General features: G+C 42.6%; 1 protein-coding gene across 1 annotated transcript in view; it reads right to left on the reverse strand.

The window, feature by feature from the left end:
- tenm1 (teneurin transmembrane protein 1) overlaps nucleotides 1-24,803 on the reverse strand; it is a 183,792-nt gene that overhangs the window by 77,052 nt on the left and 81,937 nt on the right. Inside the window, exons 6-13 of the mRNA XM_085361549.1 lie at nucleotides 17,428-17,630; nucleotides 15,476-15,683; nucleotides 11,314-11,415; nucleotides 8,441-8,635; nucleotides 5,842-6,042; nucleotides 3,811-3,996; nucleotides 3,613-3,642; nucleotides 3,355-3,501 (exon numbers count right to left, since the gene is read on the reverse strand). Of these exons, the coding sequence (XP_085217675.1) occupies nucleotides 3,355-3,501; nucleotides 3,613-3,642; nucleotides 3,811-3,996; nucleotides 5,842-6,042; nucleotides 8,441-8,635; nucleotides 11,314-11,415; nucleotides 15,476-15,683; nucleotides 17,428-17,630 (1,272 nt within the window). The remainder of the gene's footprint in view (nucleotides 1-3,354; nucleotides 3,502-3,612; nucleotides 3,643-3,810; nucleotides 3,997-5,841; nucleotides 6,043-8,440; nucleotides 8,636-11,313; nucleotides 11,416-15,475; nucleotides 15,684-17,427; nucleotides 17,631-24,803) is intronic.

Below are 24,803 nucleotides of genomic sequence, written 5' to 3' on the forward strand. Positions count from 1 at the left end.
CAGAACATCAGTGTTGATCTATGGAGACGGGAAGCCAACCTTTTCTGCAGCACTTTAACAATCAGACCTGCATGATAGAGTGGCCAGAGGAAAGCCACTCAGTAAAAGGCTCATGACAGCCCACCTGGAGTTTACCAGAAGTCACCTGAAGGACTCCAGACAATGAGAAATAAAATTTTCTGCTCTAATAAAACAAAAATTGAACTCTTTGACCTGAATGCAAGACATCATGTCTGGAGGAACCCAGGCACCGCTTCTCATATGGACAATGACATCCCTATAGGAAGCACGGTGGTGGCAGCATTATGCTGTGGGGCAGCAGGAACTGTTAGTCTAGTCAGGGTCGAGTGTAAGATGAATGCAGCAACATACAGAGACATCCCTGATGATAATCTGCTCCAGAGTGCTCTGGAGTACACAGCCAAGATAACAAAGAACCAGCTTTGGGACCGCTCTGTGAACCTCCTCGAGTGTCGCTCTCCATCCAGACTGACGGAGCTTGAGAGGTTTTACAAAGAAGAATGAGTGAAACTGCCCAAAAATAGGTTTGCCAAGCTTGCGGCATCAGACTTGAAAAGAGGGTATAAGGTGCTGCTGAAGGTGCTTCACCGAAGTAGGGAGCAAAGGCTGTGAGTACTTATGTACATGTCATATTTTTGTTTTTATAAATTTACAAGAATCTCAAAGAAAAAGATTTACAGCTGAAAAATGAATTGAATCCATTCTGGACTAAAGCTGTAACCTGACACAAGGTGAAAGAAGTGAAGTGCTGGGAACAGTGTCTTTTACATCAAGGAATCAAACTAATTTTACATTGTGAGATACATTCAGCCCACTTTGATCTTAAGTGGGACGGACCAGTGAAACTCCCTTTTCTGTGGGTGCAAAGAAGTTTAACTGCACATTTAATCCCTAAGATCTCAATATAAGAAAATGAAGTGCAAATTAATAATGCATCTCAGTTTTTCTATGTTAGCATTAAGTAATTCTGCAGTAGTAAATTAAAGAAATCTGTCAGTACAATTCTTTGGGCTTAAATTTTAAAAATTAAATGTGTAAAATTGCAGAGAAGTTCTGGTAGCTCACTGCCCAGACTGTCCTGTAATTACATTATAAAACAGAAGTTTTTTTAATTAATTAATAGAAAATGTCCTATTTTTCTTTTTCTTTACTGTGAACCTGACAGAAATATGTGCAGATAGAGAAAAAACCTGAAGCTTTTCTGACATGTGATTGCTCATCTGTTATTTAATAATTTTGGTGTAGTTGTAAAACTTATGAGAACGCAGTAGGTACCAAATGTCCTTCACGTTTCCCAAAGCGTGTAGGATTGGAGTCTTTGCAGGGTTGATTCCGGGCCACAGGCCTTATGTTTAAAACCCTGGTTTTACAGGAACAGTTTGAAATTTTAGAAAATGTAATTTCTCGCTGAGAGTCAGATGAGAAAATCTAGATACCACTCTGTTCAGAATATGTTTACTGCCAGCAACTGATTAGCCTAAAAGTGGATGCATCAGGAAAACAGTCGAGCTGGCTTTGTTCAAAGGTATTAAAACCAATAAGCAGCTTTAAAGATTACAAATTAAAAATCATATTTTCTTTCCTCATCCAAACAAAAACCATAACAACAGTTTGCAGTTTTATGGGGATGGCAGGGCAGGTTGTGGGTCAAACTATTTCTTGGCAGGGCAGTGACTTCCTGGAGTGTTTGCTGGCTGGCTCCTTCCAACATCATGCCAGAAAACCAGACACGAGGCTGTCAGAGTGTCAGACAACAAGAATCCAGGATGTCAGATCTCCTTATAACAGCAGATACTTAATTGTTTCAACCTTAACATATAGCCCCGTGATGGCCTGCCAATGCACTCAGTGTCTACCCAAACTTAAGCCGGGAAAAGCTCCAAGACTAGCTCGATAAGTTAATCTTATGTCTTCAAATTCTAATACTTTGTTTTATCTAACTTTGTAGCTAGCTGAGATAACTCCTGATGTCATAATTTCTTACAGATCTGACAAAACTCCCTCAGTACCACAGAAGACACTGTATTTTTCCCAGGGTGGATAGTATTCCCTTAAGCAGTATGCTGACATTTATGCAAAAAAATGGTGAAAGTACACCATTAAATGAAGAAATGTGACTGAATAAACAGTTAATGCTATTCATCACTACAACAGTCCTTTATTCCTTAAAAACCACAAATGAACACACGCACACACAAAAATAGACCGAACAAAAAGACATAATCCATCGATACAATACTGAAGCATAACCACACCGCTGCCAAGGCACAGTCCTGCTAGGACTCCTTTCCTCTATTCAGCCCTTATTTTACAGTCTACAAAACATTTTTTATTGCCCGGGCTCTGACGTTATAATCCAAAATAAGGACCTGTAATTCATGTGCTGAACAGCCATCAGCGCCGATTTTGTGAAGTGTCGCTGAGTCAATCATGCAGTTTGTGTAAACAATGTGGAGATGGGGGAAAAAAAGAGTTGCTTTGTAGCTACCTAAAAGGAAACCTGTGCAACCAGAGAAAATATGTATGTGTTTGTGGTTTCCTGTGGCTGATTCAAACAACTCTAATCAAAAAACTTGGAGCCACAAACAAAAAAAAAAGGGGAAAAAGGGTTTTCCTCCAAACAAAAGCAACACTACCTTGTTTGCAATGATGGATTACATCCCCGGCTTAACAGCCATGCCCATAATGGATATTTGATAGAGTGTCAAAGTGAATGGGCACAGTTGAAAGCAATGCAATAGTGCACTACATCCTTACAACTACCTTTTTTATTTTGTAAAAGAGCTGCAGATGGGACCGATATGGCGACGGAATGATTGTAATGAGTAGAGATCCTGCCATCGCTGAAATGTTCCTTTCTTCAGCTAGGAAAACACAACTACATGGCCTTGAGACACAAACCTCTCACCTGCCACCAGACACCTGACAACCATAAGCAAAAAAGAAGCAGAAATCTATTATGCATGGTTTGCTGTATTTGGACTTGGGAAATTTTCTCTGAGTGCCTTTTATCCTAGCAGGTGGTATGCATATTAGACATTTAGCTGTGATAAGAGGAAAAGCAGACAAACACACTCGCACAAAATGAAGAGGCGTACACACACACAAATACGTATTCAGTATAATAATGTCCAGCAGGACTCTTCGGGAGTCTCAGCAGGACTGGGACAGCACAGTGCGATGAAGGGGAGGAACAATGAGGCTGATTTTTTCTTTTTTTTGTTTAGATGGAAACTGAACAAGAAGTAACAGGGTAGAAGGGACAATCTGCCCGAAAGACAGAAAAGAAAGAGGTAAAGAGATGGAAAATGACAGAAGATGGTAGAATTTCACCTCCGTCGTTGTCTGTTCCATCACTGCAGTCAGTTTCCATGACAACGCTGCATCCAGGCCCACTCCATCCAGCCTGGCAGACGCAACGCCAGCCGCTCTGCTCCAGGGTACAGCGCCCGTGCCCGCTGCACAACCCCGGGCAGCCATCTGAAAAGGTGTGTCCCACGTGTTCGTGCACACAGACACAGAGTTTTAGCGCTTGTGAGGACGCTGGAGGAGCACAATGTGAAATTTATCACCTGAGTAAAAATAAATTACCTTTCACTACGACATCCAAATCATGAGTAACTGCGGGAACAAATAAGTGAGAATTGCGTAAAACCAGAATGATTGTAAATGGAAAACATCCAAAGAACAACAACACCTCTTTTTTTTTTTTTGTAAACGCATTAATCATACTCATCAAAATATCACAAGACAACCGAACACTCCCACGTGGACTCGGGCACCGCTCACCAATGTTACAGTGCTCTCCCTCCCAGCCAGGTTGGCACACGCAGGTCCCATCGTGGCACTGGCCGTGCTCTTCGCAGCGAGGATGGCATGCTCTCTGGTCGCACGCAGCGCCAATCCAACCCTCCCCGCACTGGCACTGGCCTTCTGAGCAAACGCCGTGGCTGCCACATGGCACCGGGCACAGCTCTGCCGAACAGGTGGGTGGAGATATGCGTGAGAAAAAAAAGCATTTAAGTGTGAGAGGGGAAGGGAATGAGAGGGAGTGGAACAGATGGAGGAATTGAGCGGTGGAAGAGGGGAAAAATGTAAAAGAGGCACCGGGGACGCAGAGAGCAGAAAGAAGTTTCAAAGAGTTGGGGGTGAGCCATTGGATACAGGTGAGAAAAAAAAATAACAAGCGATAGAAAAAGATAACCTCAGAGACTAAAGAGTCTACGTTCTCACAATACACAATCTTCCCACCTCTAATAGCTGAGCTCCCTGAAGGAGGAGAAGAGTGAATACACTCATAACAGCCAAACGATTCGTATTTGCACCGCATATTTAAACTACAGGGATTTCAATTCGGCTCTATTATTCTTTTCTGACATTTTGATCAGATATGTTGGGTATGTTAATACCTCTTTTTCCTCTTTCTTCATTTTCCATCACCTTCTCTGTTAACTTTCTCTTTTCTCCGTAACTTTCTTCCCCTCTGTCTTGCAACGTGCATTTAAAATTCTTTCCTCCTGTTTTTGTCTATTTCCTTTTCTCTGTACTTCGCCTCTGCATCCAGCTCTCCCTCGCTCTCTCCCTCTGCAGAGGCAAAGCCTCATCCATCAGTAAAGAGAGCAAAGTGCTGGAGGCACACAAAGACTACTTATCCAGCTGCAGTAAAAAGTTATTTCAATTTAAATATACATAGCATGGAGAGGGAGGAAAAAGTGGATTAAAGTTGGAGAGGTTTTTTTAGGCTCTCTATTAGAATTACATTAACTTAGCTATGCCTCAACAAGACCAGGACATAGAATTGCTGGGTCCTTTTGATTAAAAGCCCGGCAGGTAGAGGGAGGCCGCTCATATCTCAGATATTCAGCCACGGTCTATCATTATCATGGGCTATATCACTATAATAAGGCATGCACACACCTGAAAGCAGGTGCTAATGCCAATTGCTTGCAAATCATCGGTGTGCATGGCAAGGAGGATTCGTCCCAACGCCAGCATTAAGTTAGTCTGGTGGAACCAGAGAAAAGCCAACCTTAAAATGGCTATTTTCCTCTCTGTCAGCTCACACTGCAAGGACGAGGAAACTTCTTTTTTTCCCCCCCACTGTGTTCCACGCCACGCTGTAACCTATGTTTAGACACCACAGTAGACTTGCTTGGCTCGCCTTGTTCTAGTCTTTTTCCTTCATAATCGGTAAAGAATTGCTGTCTTTGCAAGCAAGCAGAATAAAAGTCCTTTCAGATCTATCAAGGCTTTTTATATTTAACAAACACTCACTAACTAACATGTTGTGCTCAGGTATGTTATAAATGTTGGCGAGCTTTTAAATGCCAAGCTGAATGCTCCTCAGAGTTGCGATCTCTAACAGGCCTTGCAGCAAAAATGAGAAAAGAAGTCTTTTAAAGAACACATTTTTCTCACTGTAATTTTCTTTCCTCATTTAGCTAAAAGGGAATGCGAGCGTCCGAGCGCCTGTGTATTTGTACGCGCATGAGCATGTGTGTTGCGGCATAGCTGCTGCACTCAAAGATTCATGAGAGGAAATCTCATTTACGACTAGCATGAAGAGTGAGTGCACAAAACGCCCATGCGAACACACACGCATGTAGAGGCGCATACACACAGCTCACAGTGTGGCTCCAATCCACATTTCTCTCATGTCTATCAAATCCCCAGAAAATAGTATCTGGCAAGACCATGCGTGCTACCAGAACACTGGCAACCTAGCGATGTGCACTTTCAATTTTCAGTGTTTTTTTTTTTTTTTTTTTTTTTGGTTGTTTTCTTTTTTCCTGTGTGTGAACAATAATCCTCAGCTCTTACCGGTGTAGCAGTCTGGTCCCGTCCAGTTGGGCTGGCAGGTGCAGGTGTCTGACTCTGGGAGATAGGTGCCATGTCCCGAACACTGCTCCTGACAGGCTGGCAGCGGGTCATCGCAGCTCACTCCCGCCCAGCCCGCCGAGCACACACACTCCCCACGCACGCACACGCCGTGCCCGCCGCACTGAGGGTCTACACAGTCCACTGCGGACGGAGGGGAGGGTGGAATATAAAAGCACGGCTGAGTCAGAGGTGAAAGGAAGGAGCGAAGGGGAGGGGGGGCGGTGAGAGCCTGTCTCGTTATAATTATCAGTTCACCGAGTATGAAAGCAGTGTTCTTTGCATCCCATCCAGGAGTTAACCACCCCAGATACAATCCCTGTATCTGTTCCACAACATTACACTTCATAGGACACTTAGAGCCGAGGCTTTGATAAGGGGTGAAATGGGTTGGTTGGTGTGCGGCTGTGTGTGTGTGTGTATGTGTGTCACGGTGGTCCATGCTACGCTGTGTTAGTGTGTGTAATTACAGCCCTGAGCACCGAGCCAAAGCTCAGCAAAGTTCGGCTAAACTCGGCTCAGCTCAGCTTCGCCGCTCAAGGTCAAACACGTGATTCAGTCTCTGCAGGCCGAGACAGAGAAGGCAGCAGCGGAGGTCTTTAGGACAGCTGTGCCATCGGTGTTTCTGTCAGGTGTAACGTCATAATTGTTTTCAAATATTGCAGCTTTGTTTGTTTTTTGGTAATTTATTGGATGGTTTTACAATGAAGGGGATGTGGCAAACGCCCAAGGCTTGTTTTACTCCACAGCTGCAAGCTGCCTTAACTACCTGCTCGAATCAATTGTACTGTCATTGTTTTTTACTTCCTTTGCTTACAGGTCTTTTTCCTGCTATGCCGAGAATGCCATTTGTTGCTTCCAGGAAAGCCTAACCGATAGCGAAGGTTTAGTGACCGTTTTTCCTGCTTAAGTCAGTCTGAATAGATGTTCTTACCCTCTCCATGAAACGCGCACAGGCCAAATTCTTTCTTGCCACTCTGCGTATATTATACACAGAATCACAATGATACTAAACTGACATTTGCATGCTGAGTATCTTCAATCTGTTTACTGCCACACCCCCCATTTCTCTTTATGAGGAAACACATTTAGCCTGGAGGTGTGATGATTGTTTCAAAAGAGAAAAAAAGAAGGAGAAAAAGAAAAAGCAAGGCCTGAGCAGTCTGTCCTGAAAGATGCATGTATGACAAGGACCATCGGACCTGTCTGCTGCTACAGTTTTTAGATAAGCCAAAACTGGGATATTTGGAAGGAGGTTTTTCTTGAATGTGGGTTTATTATGTGAAACATTAAAAAGTGAAATGTGGTCACGATTCTATAATGTTTGAAACTCGTTTTGTCTTCTGGTTTGAAAAGTGAAAAGGTCACTTATTAAAATATATTATGTCAAAACAGCTAAAGCTTTAGTCTACATGTTTAGAATTAAATGTCTGCAATTTTCCTATTAACATAAATATTATTAGTAGTGGTAGTAGAGCAGTAGTTGTAGCATTAGTAAAGGTGTTTACGTCTCCATCAGCTTTTGTTCAGACTGTCTCTTTGTGAATGCGACACTCTCAGACAGTATTTGAATGTCTAAGACATTATTTACTTTGCCAGTGTTACAAATAGTTACTGTTCAACAACATTTCTTTTTTCTTGGTCTTTCCGAGCTGCATGAACGTGTTTTGAAGTTCTAAAGCTAGACTTCTCATCGTGCTTTACAGTTTGATCTCTCAATAACATTGTTGACATTTGCTTACATTTCACGAGATTCTTACTTTGGTTTGTTGAAATAAAAGGAAAAGAAAGGATAAAAGAAGAATAAGTATTTTTCAATGTGATTTTCCCAACTGGGAAAAAATGTTCAGAAGATGAAGATGGAAACAAAATAGTCACTAATTCAGTCTGACTTCAGGTTACAAAAATGTTGATTTTTAAAAGATGTGAGCCATTTATAAAATTATTATATTGTGCTAAATCACAACAACTGTCACCTCAAGGTGTTTTATAGTGAAGGTTAAGGACTGTGCAATTATATAGAGTAAGCCCCAACAATCTGATGACCTGCTACGAGCAAGCTCAGTGACAGTGAGAAGAAAAACTCTCTTATAACAGGAAGAACCAGCGAGGGGCATCCTTCTGCTGCAGCCCGATGGGGTCAGGGCAGGAGACGCAACAAAATTAAGTTCACTATCATGTTTCTAACTTTGTCTGCCTGCCATGTGGTGCAGCAGGTAAAAAACAGCTGGCTGCTCCAGCTGCAGTGTGGGCGAGGACAAAGGCTGTATGAAGTTCATCCGGGAAAGGAAATTTGCAATTTGGGGATGTAAAAGTGAAAACTGACGAGGGTAAAATGCTCTGCAGAGACTCTCATGGTCTGTCAGTCTGTGGGATCCCTTTAGTATCACACAAAGTCATTTGATCCTTGCTCAATATAAAAATATTGATTAGGGTGGTGTTAAATTCAATTCTTGCTTTTAATAAAAAGAGCAAAGTCATTTGTGTGCAAGTGGAGCCCTTTCTTCTTCTTCTTTTTAGCAGTGTAAACAACAGTTCTTACCTTGTTCACAATTAACACCCTTGTAGGCCGGACTGCATATGCAGATGCCCTGGATGCAGGTGCCGTGGTTGGAGCAGGTGGGATCGATGCACTGACCTTCCTCCACGTTGCACTCTGCCCCCTTCCACCCTTCCAGGCACACGCACCTTCCTTTCTCATACATGCCGTTACCGCTGCACAACACGGGGCATGAATCTGCAACAGGACAAACACAGATTACACTCACATATTCTGTAGTACACCTATGCACAAACACACACACAGTGCTGCAGTATATTAGCTGGAAGACCGTGGTAACCTACCGTGAGTGGGGCTACGCTCTCTTATCTCAGTAGTGCGCAGATTCAGCAAATCCTCAAGCAGCCTGTGTCTCCCTGTCTTTTCCTCTCTCTCCCTCACGCACACACACACACACACCTGTACACACGCGCACACACTCCAGCTTATCCCTCATGCTGTTTCAATTTAGTCAAGCACCACCTGAGCCTGGCTACCACGGCAACCCAGGAATTGTAGAAAATCCTCCCAACGTCACCTCACTCATTCTGAACGGGCCGTGAAAACAATCGTGAAAACGAAGATTAGGAAAGAGAGCATTAGGGATTTAAAGAATGAGGCAGCGCTATCTCCATGCAGAGATGGAAAGCTGTGTGGCTAATGTAATGACAGGTAGAATAGAAGTCACGCTCGCAGTCAGAGCTCAGGAAGTTCAAATGCATTAAAAAGATGATCCATAGCCATTGCCTTTTTCTCTCGAATAATTTGCAATGAGGGCCTCGTGTGTCCCGTGTTTGTTTGATCCGTTGTAAAATCGAACGCTCTGTGCCACACGGTAATAAAATCACACTTCACATTTTACGGCTCGTGCTAAAACTTGCTGTCTAACTTTTTCGAGCAGAGGATATTACAGCACGAGCAAATGAGCAAAGACGGCAGGAGCGTATGAATAAATGATGAGCGTAAATAAATCATAGGAAGTGATATCATATCACCTGTTTCGACACAATGAGACAGATTCAACTACAATAATTTTTACAAAGACTGACTCTTGGGGAGAATGCAGAAGAGGGAGAGAGAGAGGGAGAGGAAATAGAGCATCTGTCCGTGGAGATGCAGAGGGAGGGAGGTAGAGCAAACGGGAGCAAACAAGATCCGGTCAGTAATGAAGACTAGCCAAAAGAGTTCAGCTGCTGATGTCTTCACCGACTTGATACGATGTACGACTTCATGCAGACATGTCACAGTTTATCAGAAATTAAGGGTGGTGCTCACTGAGCTACGGGGAAGGTGTTTATTGAGAAACAACGTTGGAGGAAACGTGAAGGTTTAGAGCAAATCTGTGCAAACCGGAGCCTGTTCACTCCCCATCTACACTATTGTACTCTAATTCACCCAGTAGCCACTGACAAGGTAGCTCTTACTGAAGTAACTAAAACAATTATTTACTTTACTCTTGCTTCAAAAAGAAGAAAGCGTTGAAATTTATTATACTAGTATTAATTATTAATTATATATCAGAATAAAAGCTACAGCTGCATTCTGCCACTGCAAGCTTTTTTCAGACGGCACTGCATCGTGGATCAAAATCTAACTGTACTTTTCTGCATTCATAATTACATAAACTTGACAAGCTGTCCAACATCACTGGCTGAAACCCCCCAAGAAGGGTCAGATACAGCTCTCAGTCCTGGTCTTTGCTGAATTCTTTTTCTATTACTTAAGGACAAGACTTTCAGATGTTGTCCATCTGATATGTTCTTTGGTCTGCCACTTCTTTTTCTGTGCTTTTTTGAAGAAAATTGTCCAGTTTACAGTTTACAAACTGCACCATGTCAAGCCTCCAGCTAATAAATCCCCGGGAATCACCTTGTTGGTGCAAAAATGGCATTTTTTCCCTGTCTCATTGTGTTATCTTTGGCATTTTTAGAGATCCAACTACAGAAAAGGAACCAAATCATGTGTTTTTGCTAATAACAAACAGACAGATACTGTGTCTTCTGTGGAGACACAACACTGGTTCATCTCTTGAGTTCGGGGGCTGTTTTATGCTTGAATGACTTGTCGGTCATTGTTAAGTAGCTTAACAAAATGGTCAGGTACAAGGACAGGACTGAAAATGAATGAAAAAGCAGCCGATGTCTAAAAACTATGAAAAAACTTCAGAAAGTCTTCCCCCTCAAAAGCAAAATATACAGAAATAATATAATAATATAAAATCTACAGAAGACTTTTACACAAATGTGTGGTTGTTGGCCATAAAATCACAGAAAACTCCACAGACTGGAAACAGCATTGTTTAGTAAGATATCACACACTCATGTGAAGACAGCATGAGAACAGCAAAAGCCCATTTTGTGCTTGGAAAAACCCTGCATATATGTGTGTATTCATCCGCATGATGAAATAGTACCGTGCAAAAATGTCAGGACTTGCAAAGTTTGCAAAGCAAAAATGACTTTGTAGCTGTTTTGGAACATCACTAAATCTTTATATATATATATATATATATATATATATATATATATATATATATATATATATATATATATATATATATATATATATATATATATATATATATATATATATATATATATATATATATATATATATATATATATATATATATATATATATATATATATATATATATATATATATTTATATATATATATATATATATATATATGTATGTATGTATGTGAATTACACATTTGTGACAACTTTTAGAAACATTTTCAGCAGAAGTGAACAGGCTCAGGGCTACAAAAAGTCCCTCCAGACTGTGTTGGGAGGCTGGAAAATATGAAAGACGCATTTCTTTTAAACTTGCTCTTTTACTGAAATTAGACAGACAGACAGATATTTCTTACCTTTGGCACAGTCAGGACCCAAGAATCCAGCAAAGCAGTGGCAGTGTCCAGCGACACACTCTCCATTTCCATTACAGTCTGTGGAGCAGCCGTCCATTGAGTCTGCATACCCACGCGCACAAACAAACACACACATCAGAACATAAAAGCCAGAAAATAATACAAGAACTTGAAAATATTCTGCATGTAACTCCATAAGCTGACATGGCTCACTGTTATTGAATGAGAGATCTGATAAGCAATGGATGGCTCCCCAGACACAGGGGCTATATTAGATTAGTCTGATCCATCTGCTATCACTCTCTGGGGAACGGCCAAGCACTCACTTACACTCAGTAGCACTAAGCACATTATACTGCATTACAGGTTGGAAACACGCGGTACGCAAATTTACACACATCAAGGCTTAATCAACAAACTGTTTACACGGGCCGCAGTTTGGAACGAGACTGGAACAACATAAAATCTGACATTGTGAGTGCACGAGTAAGTGGAGAATATACAATGGCGCGTCGCTACAGTAGATGCACTCTGGGCATTGCAAAAGATCAATGTGATGCTTGTTTCTACTAGAGCATTGTCTCATCTGGATGTGTGCGTTTCATCCTATCCCTCTGTAGGCTATGTGCATTTCATCGTAATCCACAATCAGACTTCAAAAGGAAAAACTTCTTTTTTACTCTTCTCCCTTTTTCTCTTATTGATACGTCCATCATGTCAGAGCTCATTCTCCGGGCCCGAGCAGATAGGGGAGATAAAAACGGAGCGCGCTTTCATGATTTTAGAGTATTACAGGAGCCTCGCTCTCAGCTCTGCTCAAGACACAAGTTTCTGGTGAAGAAGAATCAGCAGCTGGCAGAGCTGGGGATTTGAACCATGCTGCAGGTTGTCTCGTGGCAGGCGAGCTCCATCTAAGCTAGATAAAGTAATTAAAATGAGTGTCGAGGATGTCATCCTTTATTTGACCCTGCGCCGTCCTGCTCGCTCTCCTCTGAACAGGGATCGACTCCAGAGTCAAACCGCTGCAGTCCCCTGGCTCGCTCTGCTCAGGGAGCATGGATGACAAATCCTTCAGTGGCACGGCTCACGCACACACACGCTTACAAACACATGCACACAAAGTTATTATGTGACACCCGCCTTGAGGCGCGTGTGACACATGCTAATGAGAGAGGCCCTGCCAGTAGCCGGCAGCGCAGCGTTATCCTCCACAGCAGCGCATCACTACAGAAACCAAAGTCATTTTCACCTCCATCACCTGTCATCGTCACACTGATGGAGAGAAGGAGTGGCAATCATCTTCTCTCCCACACAGTCGGGAGAAATCACAAATGTTTCTCTTTCTCACGCTCGGGGGAAGAAAAAGAAGAGCCTCCTATGCACAAATTCCAATATTGACTGTGGCACCTGACACATGTAATGAACAAAAACTCATCTGCAAGGTCACAGAGTTGCTTTTGAATCGGGCGCAGGCGAGCGATCCGTCAGATCTCTCACAAGGCTGCAGGGTTGCAGCAGTGATATAAGCTCTGTATCTTTTCAGGTCAATGTCTCAAACATAAAACTCTCCGGGCAATTAAGAGGTAATGCATAAGAAAGCTATGCCTCTATTTGTTACAGCGTGTATGTGTGTGAGTGTGCACGTGTGTGGGCATTCATGAGACGCCCACTCTCTTCTTTCCACTGACTAAACCCTGGCCAGTTAGAAATCACTCATGCCATAAGTTATTGAAGTTAAATGCTATTATAAAACGGGTGCTTCCAGCCAAGTGATCTGATTGGTCAAATAAGCATTCCAATTGTACTTTATGAGCCCGTAAAGATTCAGCCATGCTTTATGACCCTTGGGCTTTATGAATTTATGAAAAAAAAAGATGAAATGGCTGCTCAGCTAACTAGAAGTATCCAGCCTCTAGCCAACCACCAGTTTTGTTTATCCTCTTTTTTATTAAAAGTTATGAAGGAAACTTTCCCAGATTTTTTTTTCCTTTTTCTTATGGCCATTGTTTTAAAGAGGCAATATTCAAGCACACGTGTGATGGCAGGTGAATAAGCAATTATGTATAATTAACAGCCCTGCAGGGAGCAGCACTCTCTCCCTAAGCAGATTTAAAAAGAAGACGGTGCTGGCAAAGTGGCCTACATGTAAACGTCGGTATCAGCGGAACAGGAAAAAAGGAGCTTTATCCGCATCTGCCGGCATTTTTTACAGCAGAGAATATGTTTGAAAATGCAATCTGACTCTCATAATGGCATCTATTTTGAAATCAGCGTGTACCTTTTCAGTATTTTTTTATGGCATCCATTTATATACCATAGAATCACCAAGATACTGTACGCACACATCGACATGCATTACAGAATCTATATCAGAATTTATGCAGACAATTTTTAGCTGCAAGCAAGTACGATATGACTGTGTTCTGCCCGTGTGTGTGCATGTGAGATGGCCCGTGAAAGGATGACAGAACAAAATATCTTCCGAACGACAAAGGTCAGTTATCCGCTGACAACACATGTGATTTTAAACGATCGAACCCAACTTGATTCTTTCTTCTTTTCATCTTTTGTTTCCCCCCCAAGATAATGACTACTGTGAACATCCATGACAGGGTTTTCTCTCTCTCAGGTAGCCCCACGTCTCATTACTCTTGCAATCATGTTTTACATCCCAAAGCAACAAGCAATTTTTTTTTTCAAAAACCGCAATCAGCCCCATTTCAGGTATTGTCCTATCATCTTTGTGCTCATATTTTTACTTCTTGTCATACTCCACACTCTATTGATTTCATCTTACTTTATTTATTTATTTTCACGGTCGCTTTTCGCTTATTTATTCTCTCTCGTTTCTTCGATGTATCCAGTTACCACTGGCTGCGGAAAAGCTCAGTTTCCCGACAGAGATCATCTCAATTCTCCCTCCTCTCCTCATCATCAAGGTTCAATTCTCGGTCTACACTATATTGTGTCCCTTATTAGGATTTACCGCACAGTGGCTGGGCGGCTTTCATCTTCTGCCTCTGAAAGTAAGCGGTGTCCCGCCGTAACTTCTTTCAGATGTGTAAATAGGCAGTAAAATGATCTTTGACCCCAATCCATTAATATTATTTTTGCCTTTCAAGCTGTATCGCTCGATTAATTGTTTTGAACAACCTCGGCAAACTAAAGGCCGGTAGACTAAGGCCATCTGTTGTTCCTCTGTTTGTTTTTGATTACTAAAGAGAGGCAACAAAAATTCTTCCTGGTTCCTGTTTATCACGAAATATGTGACTGGGGAAAAAAACAGAAAGTCTGGTCTATTCCAGACTTTACAGACAGCACACGTGTCAACAAATGTTTGACAGCTCTGAAATAAAATCTGTGTTTAGCTGTCGCACGCTGTCAGTCATTGTAAAAAAGACTCTGTCAATATGACGATGAAAGATGTCTTCAGTACAATGTTTTGCCTCTGTGGAGCTGTTTACTGATTGGCTTGCAACTTGGGTTTTGAAGGGGTTGTTGATACATATTTAGCCTAAAAGCATCACGTCAGCCACGCATAATGTTCCTGATCATTTCCTGAATAATAGGAAAACCTCGTCATAAGAGACGCGCGAGGAAAAACATCCCAAAATATAGACTTTTTTTTCATGGAGGGTCGCTCACGATATGCGTGTGAGTGTATTAACATGGAAATTACCAAGTTGCTCCATGGCATTACTGTGCTACTACATTTCCCAACACTTTTTTTTTTTGGTTATTTCAACACTGTATTCTCTTAAGGACTACTGGGCAAAGTGGGAGTGAAGAAACTGCCCTGGTAATTATCCACTTGTCTATATTCAGCCACATACTCTTGCATTATTCACATCCTTCAATTTACACTGCCATCCGTGTGTGTCATAGCAATGAGCTGCAGTTAGCAAGCCCTGTCATTACTACAGGAGCTGTCCTCCCCTTTCTAACGGCTGTCTCTGCCATGCCAAACTCACTCGCATAATAGGAAAAGTTCCCTTCAAATGTCAATGAGTTTCACACCACTCTTGACCATGTCCTTACATGTCTGCATATCCGCAGATAAAAAGGAAGACAGAACGAGAGAGTGAAGCAGCCCTGAGACGTTATCAGAGGAACACATGTAAAGCAAGACAAATACAGAAGAAAAAAAGCTAATCCTCCTCACCTATGGGAGTGCTGTGGAGTAACACCTGCTCCAGGTTGCGGCCGTCGTTGTAGAGAGCCAGGTGCCAGGTGCCGGGGTCCATGTACTCGATGAAGCCTGTTTCTTGGAGGCCGCTCAGTAGCAGGCCTTTGGGAGCTTTGGCAGCTGAGACGGGATCAGTCAAGGACCTGGGCAGGGCCTTCCCATCCAGCAGTTTTACAAAGTCAAACTGAATACAACACAACCAGGAAACAGCATTATCAACCAGTCTGAAGGAAACAACAGCAACAAAAACAACATGGGAATTCGCAAAAGCTACATAAAGCCAACAGAAATGAGCGAGGCAAACCTTGTGCAGTGGCGTGTGGCTGTTGTTGGGCTAGCTGCGTGAATGCTATTAGAAAACTGGGTGGATACAAGAAATTGGGGAGTAGAATTCATGATGCGCATATCAAATGTGAATCCAGAGGCCAAAGGAAAGGAGGAATGCTTTTTTTCAGCCGCATCTCCCTTTTCTACCAGACGTGTTCCACAGCAGCTGGCTCAAAAACTTGACATGCTGCTAATAGCATGGGCACACTTTACCACCCAGGTTTTCAGTGGAGCAGACTATTATTTCATCTGTCTTAACCTTTTCGTGCTTCTTTCTCTCCCTCTTTAACTTCCCCCACCACTCTCATCTCCTCTCTCTCCCTCCCCTCCTATCCATCCTCAAACCTCCTTGAACTAGCAAGCACTCGCTCAGTCTTATTTCCCCTGAGGGCTGTGTGTCACACTAGTGTCAAAAACAGCTAATTAGACCTCTTCATGCAGGCGAGAGCAGGGGCGCACTGATGTTAAAAAGCAGATGACTCAGTGTGTGTTGTATTTTTGTCTGTATCTGTGCGTCTTGAATGGCACAATGCTGTTCTACACTTTGCACGATACGAGACGCTAACATCAGCGTTTTCTTCACGAAAAACCGAGTGCATCCGTACTTTTTAGGGTGCCCGTGCGCCGTTTTAGAAAGACACGTGTCCATGTGGGGAGAATTGCTTTGTCCTCATGTTTTGTTTGTTTTCTTAGCTGGAAAATTAGCATCATATTCAGTATGAGAAAAACACGCACGAGTCTAGAGAAGAAAAAAACATCAGTTTTCCATCAGCAACTCTAACACTGTGTTTCAATACAGCTGAACTCACAATTTAATTGATCTGATTTACATTTTTTTCTCTTTGTGTTGTCAGAACAAGTTTAAAGCAGTGATTTTTTTTGGTTCATGGTTCATGAATGCTACCTGTTAAACAGGCAGACAGCAAATTCATGCTCTGCTGCAGTCAGTTATCGATTTAACTGTTTTTGTTTGTTCTAACACATTTGCCTCACAAAACATGAATAAAAGCAGTTTATGGACATCTGTCTCCACACAAATCGGCGTTTGTACTGAAAAGAACAAAATGCAACTTCCACCTCTTTTAGGACAAGAAATCCAGAGACATCAAAATGGAGACAAAGTAACAGCGAATCCAAAAAAACAAAACAAAACCTATTCCAGCTGTCAGATTGGATGAAAATGTGCTTGCTGTAATGCTCTGTCTGGCTGAATGAGCACACTGACAAAGTTTGAGATTGAGATAAATAAAGAGATGTGGTTTTAGAGGAAATGCACAAAAAAGACAGCCAGTGTATCACAATAGAAGTTTTTAAAAAGACTTTCAAACTAAAATAATTTCTCATGTTTAAATATAAAAAAAAGCATTGTGTGTCGTGTGTGTCTAGAGCATCCTGGAGTATCAGGAGTTCTGGATCAAAGAATATAATGTAATCGTGTTCAAATAAGTGCTTAACACTCCCCACCGCTGAATATTGCCTCAGTGTAGATGCAAGGACAAAGTGGAGAGAAATAGGTGCATTAGCGTGGATGGGATCTGTAGCAGCTGAAGCAAACATGCCCATCTGGTGAACAGCACGCTACGACATGGGGCCTTCTTTACCTGAGTGTGTGTAGGCGGTATGTTCCTGCGCCCATAGACCCCCAGCAGTGCGTTGTGTGAAAGAGAAAGATTGAACTTGATGTAGGTCGGATGGTGCACAGTTATATGAAACCTCCAAAAAAGTCCCGGCGGGATTGCCTGGCTCTGCTGAGTCCCGATGTCGACCTCGCCACGGTCGATGGCCCGGCCTCGCACCCACTTTTCTGTAGGCAAAAAAATAAAAAAATAAAAAAAATCACACAGGTGAGGCCGCTAAAGACACACGCTGCAGATTTATCAAGGCGGACAGGCTGTCGTATTCAGTATCAGAGGGAGCAATTAATAACCAACCTGATGTCCTCAAACATCAGCGTGATCAGCCGCTGCACTAATGAAGCGAGACTGAATAGATGTCAGGAATGACTGAGCGGTGGTGAAAATCCTGCTTTTCAAGAGACCATGCTTTGGCAGGCCTTTGGATAGACTCTGCATAAAGATGAACTGCTTTAAAAAGGAAGTGTTTTGTCTGAGAGCTGTCTACTGGGGCTTTGTCGTGTGCTATATTAGCATCTTCTAACAAGAAAGAAAGTCTGTGTGTGTGTGTGTGTGTGTGTGTGTTAGTGTGAAAGAAGAGAGAGAACGAGAGAGAGCGAAGGATGAGAAAAAGTGAGGAGGGCACATGCACGCATTCACAAACAGCGTCACACAGATAGTGTCTTGAGTGAGAGTGTGTCTTTGTCTGTGAAGAGAATAGGTCTTTCCAACAGTCCCCTGGCCATCAGCTCCTCTTCTCTCCATAAGCCTTTATCAACCACCAGGCCCAAGTCTTTTGTGTTGGGGAGCAGGCAAGGCTCTCCAGCCCTCTGTGTGTCAGCCTTTATGTAGAGATATATCTCTGCTTCTAAACTAAGATGGAGGAAATATGGTGACAGAGGGAAGCCAGCCGATCGTTACGGCCACAAAGGCAGAAGAACAGTTAGGGGCAGATTCATGGACGAGCCGGCTCGCTCTCAATCCATAATGCCTGCTGCTTTACCACTCCATTATGGCGACACCATACATGCCTGCAGGCCAGCCGACATATATCACACGTACTGTCAGAGCGAGGGAGGCGGAGGTACTCATCTTGCTATGCTAGCAGAAGCTAAAGCGATGGGAATATTTATTAGTCCGTTGGTCATTCCAGCTCTTTATTGCAGACCTCTCAGTACCTACAGCTGTTAAGTTTTACACAGATATTCATGACGATCGGAGAAAAATTCTGGGTCTGATGATCGTTTTGTCTTTCCAGCTTATCACTCCATGAAGCTGACATTTGTGGTTTTGCTTGAAATGTCACATCAACTTTTCTTCTCTACTCTCGTCACCAGGTCAGTTCGCCTTGGGTTAATCAGCAAACATGCTACCCTGCTCCAACTACACAGCCGGATATCTGCACACAAATGTTAGACAAAAGGTGCATCCATCCGTCTATCCATCTCCTACTAAGGGTCATCACAGGGTGACAGGTACTACCTGGACAAGTCGTTTCCCTTTTCTATAAAGCAAAGACAACAAGTTTGCAGTATGTTGAAAATGCCTAAGCAATGCATTTCTTGCTCAAAGCACTACTGTGCATGCATCTCTAGTATAGCTGTGGCACCTGCAGACTGGGAGATTTCAGCAATCTCAAGCCAACATAGATCAAATAAACTTAGGTACGACATCAAGTTGAGTTATGCGGACCGCACAATTGATGAAACTTACAGAATCTTAGGCCACAATGAACGGTCACAATTCCCCGGCTGTTTCTTTCCATGCCTAACGGAGTCATAATAACATCTGGAGACACATCATACAAACGTGGCTTCTGCCGCCACGACTCATTGCTGGAATTCCAAACACTTCATTTTCCACATTTTACCTCCATTCATTCCATTTCTTTTGGTGTTTTTTTTTTCTCCTTTACAATTTGTGCCAGTGTGCCAGTGTCAAAGTTGATCAGTGTGTGTTATCTAATACTGCATTCCTATCTGGTTGGTTAGTGGACGTGACGATGCCAACACTTTGGCAGGCCATCTGTAGCAGCGAGATTGTGGAAAGGGTCAGCTTTGAACCTTAACGCGAGACAAATATCTTAGAGCCAAGACTAAAAGACATTCACAGCTCACTCGTCAAATCACACACAGTGAATACTTGAATTTCAGTGAATTTTAAAAATTGTGCAAATGAATGCCAAAAGATCATACATCATCTCTTTCTACCCTTCTATCTCATTTAGGCAACACTTGAAAAGAAATAATAAAGTGATTAATTCGGTAACGCGCTTAACTAGTGCGACGAGAGGGAAAAAAAGGGACAAAACGATGAGATTGGGACGAGAACAAAAACAGTTCAAAAAGATTTTTGAATGAAAGTAAAAGCAAAAGCAAAAAAAGAACCAACCCACACACACACTCACAGACAGGTGTCTGTATGAGGCATAAATTGTTCCCGCACTAAAATCTCTACCAAACCGAACAAAAGCAGCTTGGCCGAACTAAAGTATGCATTCATGCATTCCTGCCGAGTCTACCTCAGCAGTCTATTCCTTTTAATGCTAATCCTCACTTCTGCGCCTCGCCACAAAAATATAAAGGCCAGCAGAGGGATGGATGTCTCGAGGAAAGCAGTCTTTTATTCAGCACTAGATGAATAGGACATGAATAGGGCATGGCAGTTGGCGGAACACTGGCAGGCGCACAAGCAGGCTGACTGGCAGGCTGGCGGGCAGATGAGCAGGACTGACGCTAATTACTGTACAGTGCTTCTCCAAGTGTGATGCAACAAGGGGACAGAAAGCGGCACTCAGGTCAGCCACAAGGAAGGGTGGTAGGGAGATGGGGGAAGCAGGGGAGATGTAAAAGGGAGGGAGGGGGGAGCACATATGAGAGGACCATGCTCATTGACGAGTTGGCTGTGTCGAGTTACAACTGCTGATGCAAGAAAGAAGAAAAACCCTCCTTGCATCTCTCTCTCCCTCCCTCCCTCTCTCTCCGTCTGTCTCAGCACGTAGAGAATAATACTGCAGCTCCAGTAAAACCAGGGGAGAGGATCGAGGCATTTTTGGGAGTCCCACAGAAACCAGACGGCTCACATGGTGACCGGGGGCTCCTAGAGCCGCTCAGATTACTTCTGTCAATCAGTGTGTTCCAGCCGTGTGTCTCAGCACAAAACCTGAGCCCACTCTTTGAAAAGATCTTTCAAAACAGCAAATCTGTGTTTATTCCTATCTGGCAGACATAAAGAATACAAGCTTAAACAAGATGATATGCAAACTGGGAGGCAAAAATTCCTTCGCACCTTGCTATCTCGTGGCTTTAATAACAGAAAAGCAGCTTGAAATTCACACTTGCTATCGGCGGCTTGGAATAAGAGTAAAAATACAACAGCGTCGCATAAGCCTCCTTTTATCATTAGTTGGCAGGGGAAGAAAAAAATTGGAATATTTGAAAATGTTGAGCCTGTTTAAAGGGCAGATAAAAGCGTTGCATTGCTCATTCATGTCTACCATCAACATGGCCTTGATGGGAATGATGAATTGGTAGTGGGTCAGTCTGACATAACCAACATAGGGAGCATTATACAGTGGGGCAAAAAAGTATTTAGTCAGCCACCGATTGTGCAAGTTCCCCCACTTAAAATGATGACAGAGGTCAGTAATTTGCACCAGAGGTACACTTCAACTGTGAGAGACAGAATGTGAAAAAAAAATCCATGAATTCACATGGTAGGATTTGTAAAGAATTTATTCGTAAATTAGGGTGGAAAATAAGTATTTGGTCACCTCAAACAAGGAAAATCTCTGGCTCTCACAGACCTGTAACGTCTTCTGTAAGAAGCTTTTCTGTCCCCCACTCGTTACCTGTATGAATGGCACCTGTTTGAACTCATCATCTGTATAAAAGACACCTGTCCACAGCCTCAAACAGTCAGACTCCAAACTCCGCCATGGCCAAGACCAAAGAGCTTTCGAAGGACACCAGGAAAAGTATTGTAGACCTGCACCAGACTGGGAAGAGTGAATCTACAATAGGCAAGCAGCTTGGTGTGAAAAAATCAACTGTGGGAGCAATCATCAGAAAATGGAAGACATACAAGACCACTGATAATCTCCCTCGATCTGGGGCTCCACGCAAGATCTCATCCCGTGGGGTCAAAATGATCATGAGAACGGTGAGCAAAGATCCCAGAACCACACGGGGGGACCTGGTGAATGACCTGCAGAGAGCTGGGACCAAAGTAACAAAGGTCACCATCAGTAACACACTACAACGGCAGGGAATCAAATCCCGCAGTGCCAGACGTGTTCCGCTGCTGAAGCCAGTGCATGTCCAGGCCCGTCTGAAGTTTGCCAGAGAGCACATGGATGATACAGCAGAGGATTGGGAGAATGTCATGTGGTCAGATGAAACCAAAGTAGAACTTTTTGGTATAAACTCAACTCGTCGTGTTTGGAGGAAGACGAATACTGAGTTGCATCCCAAGAACACCATACCTACTGTGAAGCATGGGGGTGGAAACATCATGCTATGGGGCTGTTTTTCTGCCAAGGGGACAGGACGACTGATCCGTGTTAAGGACAGAATGAATGGGGCCATGTATCGTGAGATTTTGAGCCAAAACCTCCTTCCATCAGTGAGAACTTTGAAGATGAAACGAGGCTGGGTCTTCCAACATGACAATGATCCAAAACACACCGCCCGGGCAACAAAGGAGTGGCTCCGTAAGAAGCATTTGAAAGTCCTGGAGTGGCCTAGCCAGTCTCCAGACCTCAACCCCATAGAAAATCTGTGGCGGGAGTTGAAAGTCCGTGTTGCTCGGCGACAGCCCCAAAACATCACTGCTCTCGAGAAGATCTGCATGGAGGAATGGGCCAAAATACCAGCTACTGTGTGTGCAAACCTGGTAAAGACCTATAGTAAACGTTTGACCCCTGTTATTGCCAACAAAGGTTATGTTACAAAGTATTGAGTTGTATTTTTGTTATTGACCAAATACTTATTTTCCACCCTAATTTACGAATAAATTCTTTACAAATCCTACCATGTGGATTCATGGATTTTTTTTTCACATTCTGTCTCTCACAGTTGAAGTGTACCTCTGGTGCAAATTACTGACCTCTGTCATCATTTTAGGTGGGGGAACTTGCACAATCGGTGGCTGACTAAATACTTTTTTGCCCCACTGTAATAATGATGATGCTGCCTCAGCCAATTATACTGGTTGTACACATCGTGCTTCTAATGCCCCCACTGACACTAGTCGCACACAATATGCAAACACATGTACACAATGCAATATTTTCTGCTAAATTAGCCCTTGAAAATGTTCCCAGGCCGCAGGACATCTGGATCAGGACGGCTTTACAATTGAACTCTTAACCTTTCCCATTTCTAATGACTCGCTAACACCTCCACATTGTCCTCCTTCACCCCCGTCTTTGCAAAGCACGTGCTTCCAAAAGTTAGTGTGAGTTTGCCTGCCCATCCATCTGAATGTGCTGTGTGTCTCTGAGTGTGTGCGTGTGGGTGCACCAGGCCAATGAAGGAACGGAACTACATTAGGACTTGGGACACAAGGTCTAATTAATTTCTCTTGCCTACGGGTTATTCAGGTAAAACAATTACACCTGTAATCTATTTTCAAAGGAACTAAACTGTCTTTGCAATTAATTTTATTATCCCTCAGATTCTAATGAAGCAGAGAACAGACTAAAAAGTGCAGCCAGGGTCTTGGTGACGGGACACGTCTGAGGGGACTGGAATTGTGTGTGTGTGTGTGTGTGTGTGTGTGTGTGTGTGTGTGTGTGTGTGTGTGTGTGTGTGTGTGTGTGTGTGCGCACGTCAATACTGATGCGTAGGTCTGTGTCTGAATCTCACACATATTGGTGCAGACAACATTAATAGCGTTCCAAATGCAAGAGAGATTGAGTTTGCCGCAGGATGAATAAAAATATCACAATGGGCAAGGTCTCTATAATTACTTGGATTCAATTAAGGGCCTTTTGAGCAGGTGGCTTAATAAGCTTTCAGCCGCCTCTCTCCACTGTGCAGCCTAATGAGTGTCAGTCAGAGTCAGGAGAAGATAATGCTCTTGGCCTTAGGCCCTTCCATTACGCTCTCTTCCTCACCTTCTACCATCAGACCCCAGGCTACGTGTGTGACAGACACATCTGGCCCTTAGCAAACGCATCCACTGCACGACACATGCATTGTTACACATGTAATATGTGTTGTGTCAATTGGAACGTGGATAAAGTACCTACAGATTATTTTTCTTCAAGCTTTACCTGTGTAGTCTGGGTGCAGGTCTAGAGGCTTAACTACTGTGATGCATTTTGAAAATTACTTGTAAGTATCTTAAATTACCCCTCTTGGATATTTATGTCCAAAAAAGTAGAGCACAAGGTCGATGCAACTTTGTGTAACAAAACAGGCTTCCTTCTCTGTAGTGTTTTTTACACTTTGGTACATCACTTTGTCATTTTTATGAAATATTTGTATCTAATATGTTTTCCAAAATTTTACTAATAAACTACTAATAAAGATACGTGAAGAGATATTTTTACCTGCTTAATAAAAATATGTATTTCCTTAACAAATGTGCTTATATCATGCTATGCTATTAGATTGTTAATGCTGATGCATATGTAAATAGTGTTTGAATGTAGGAAAAAATCAAGGCAAAGCTACTTTAACTGCTTTTTAAAATTGTATCTTCCCAGTTTTTCCTGCGCAGAGGAACTCGAAGGTTTGTTCCAACAAAAGCCAAAGAAAAAAAGAAACAAAACTCCAGCACTGTGCTCAAATGATCTATTTTTAAACCAGTATTGTTGTTAGGGATTTAACTGACAAGCATAATCAAAATGTGGTCAGAAACAACAGGAAAATACTCATGTTTCTGTCAACTAAGGTACAAGACTCATTCACTTCAGTGAAAGCAGACTCATCATGTTTGTGTGAGGAGACGTTCCCCAAAGGCACATTCTGAGTCAGGAATATGATATTGTTGGTTGGTTTAACAATTCACTGTGGCATGTGGCATGTAATGTAATTTTAATCTGCAAGGAAGCTGCTAATTAAACGCATTAATAACTGCATTAACAGGACTGTGCAAAAGTCTCAAGCCACCCCTAATTTCTTTATATTTTGCTGGGATGGTGGGAAATAGGTGCATACATACAGAGATTGCTTAATTCATAATAAACTCTCTTAGGCAGCTTTCTTGTTATTTCTTTAAGCAGTCTTAAGGAATAGTTCTTCAGGCTTCTTGAAGGAAATTCAAAGCTCTTCTTTGGATGTTGGCTGCATTTTGTTCTCTACAAAGATGATCCCACACTGCTTCAATAATGAGTCTGAGCTCTGGGGAGGCCAATC

This window comes from Diplotaxodon limnothrissa, linkage group LG2, assembly GCF_057381915.1.
Source record: "Diplotaxodon limnothrissa isolate DT_005_m linkage group LG2, D_limnothrissa_male_GT1.1, whole genome shotgun sequence".
Taxonomy (NCBI): domain Eukaryota; kingdom Metazoa; phylum Chordata; class Actinopteri; order Cichliformes; family Cichlidae; genus Diplotaxodon; species Diplotaxodon limnothrissa.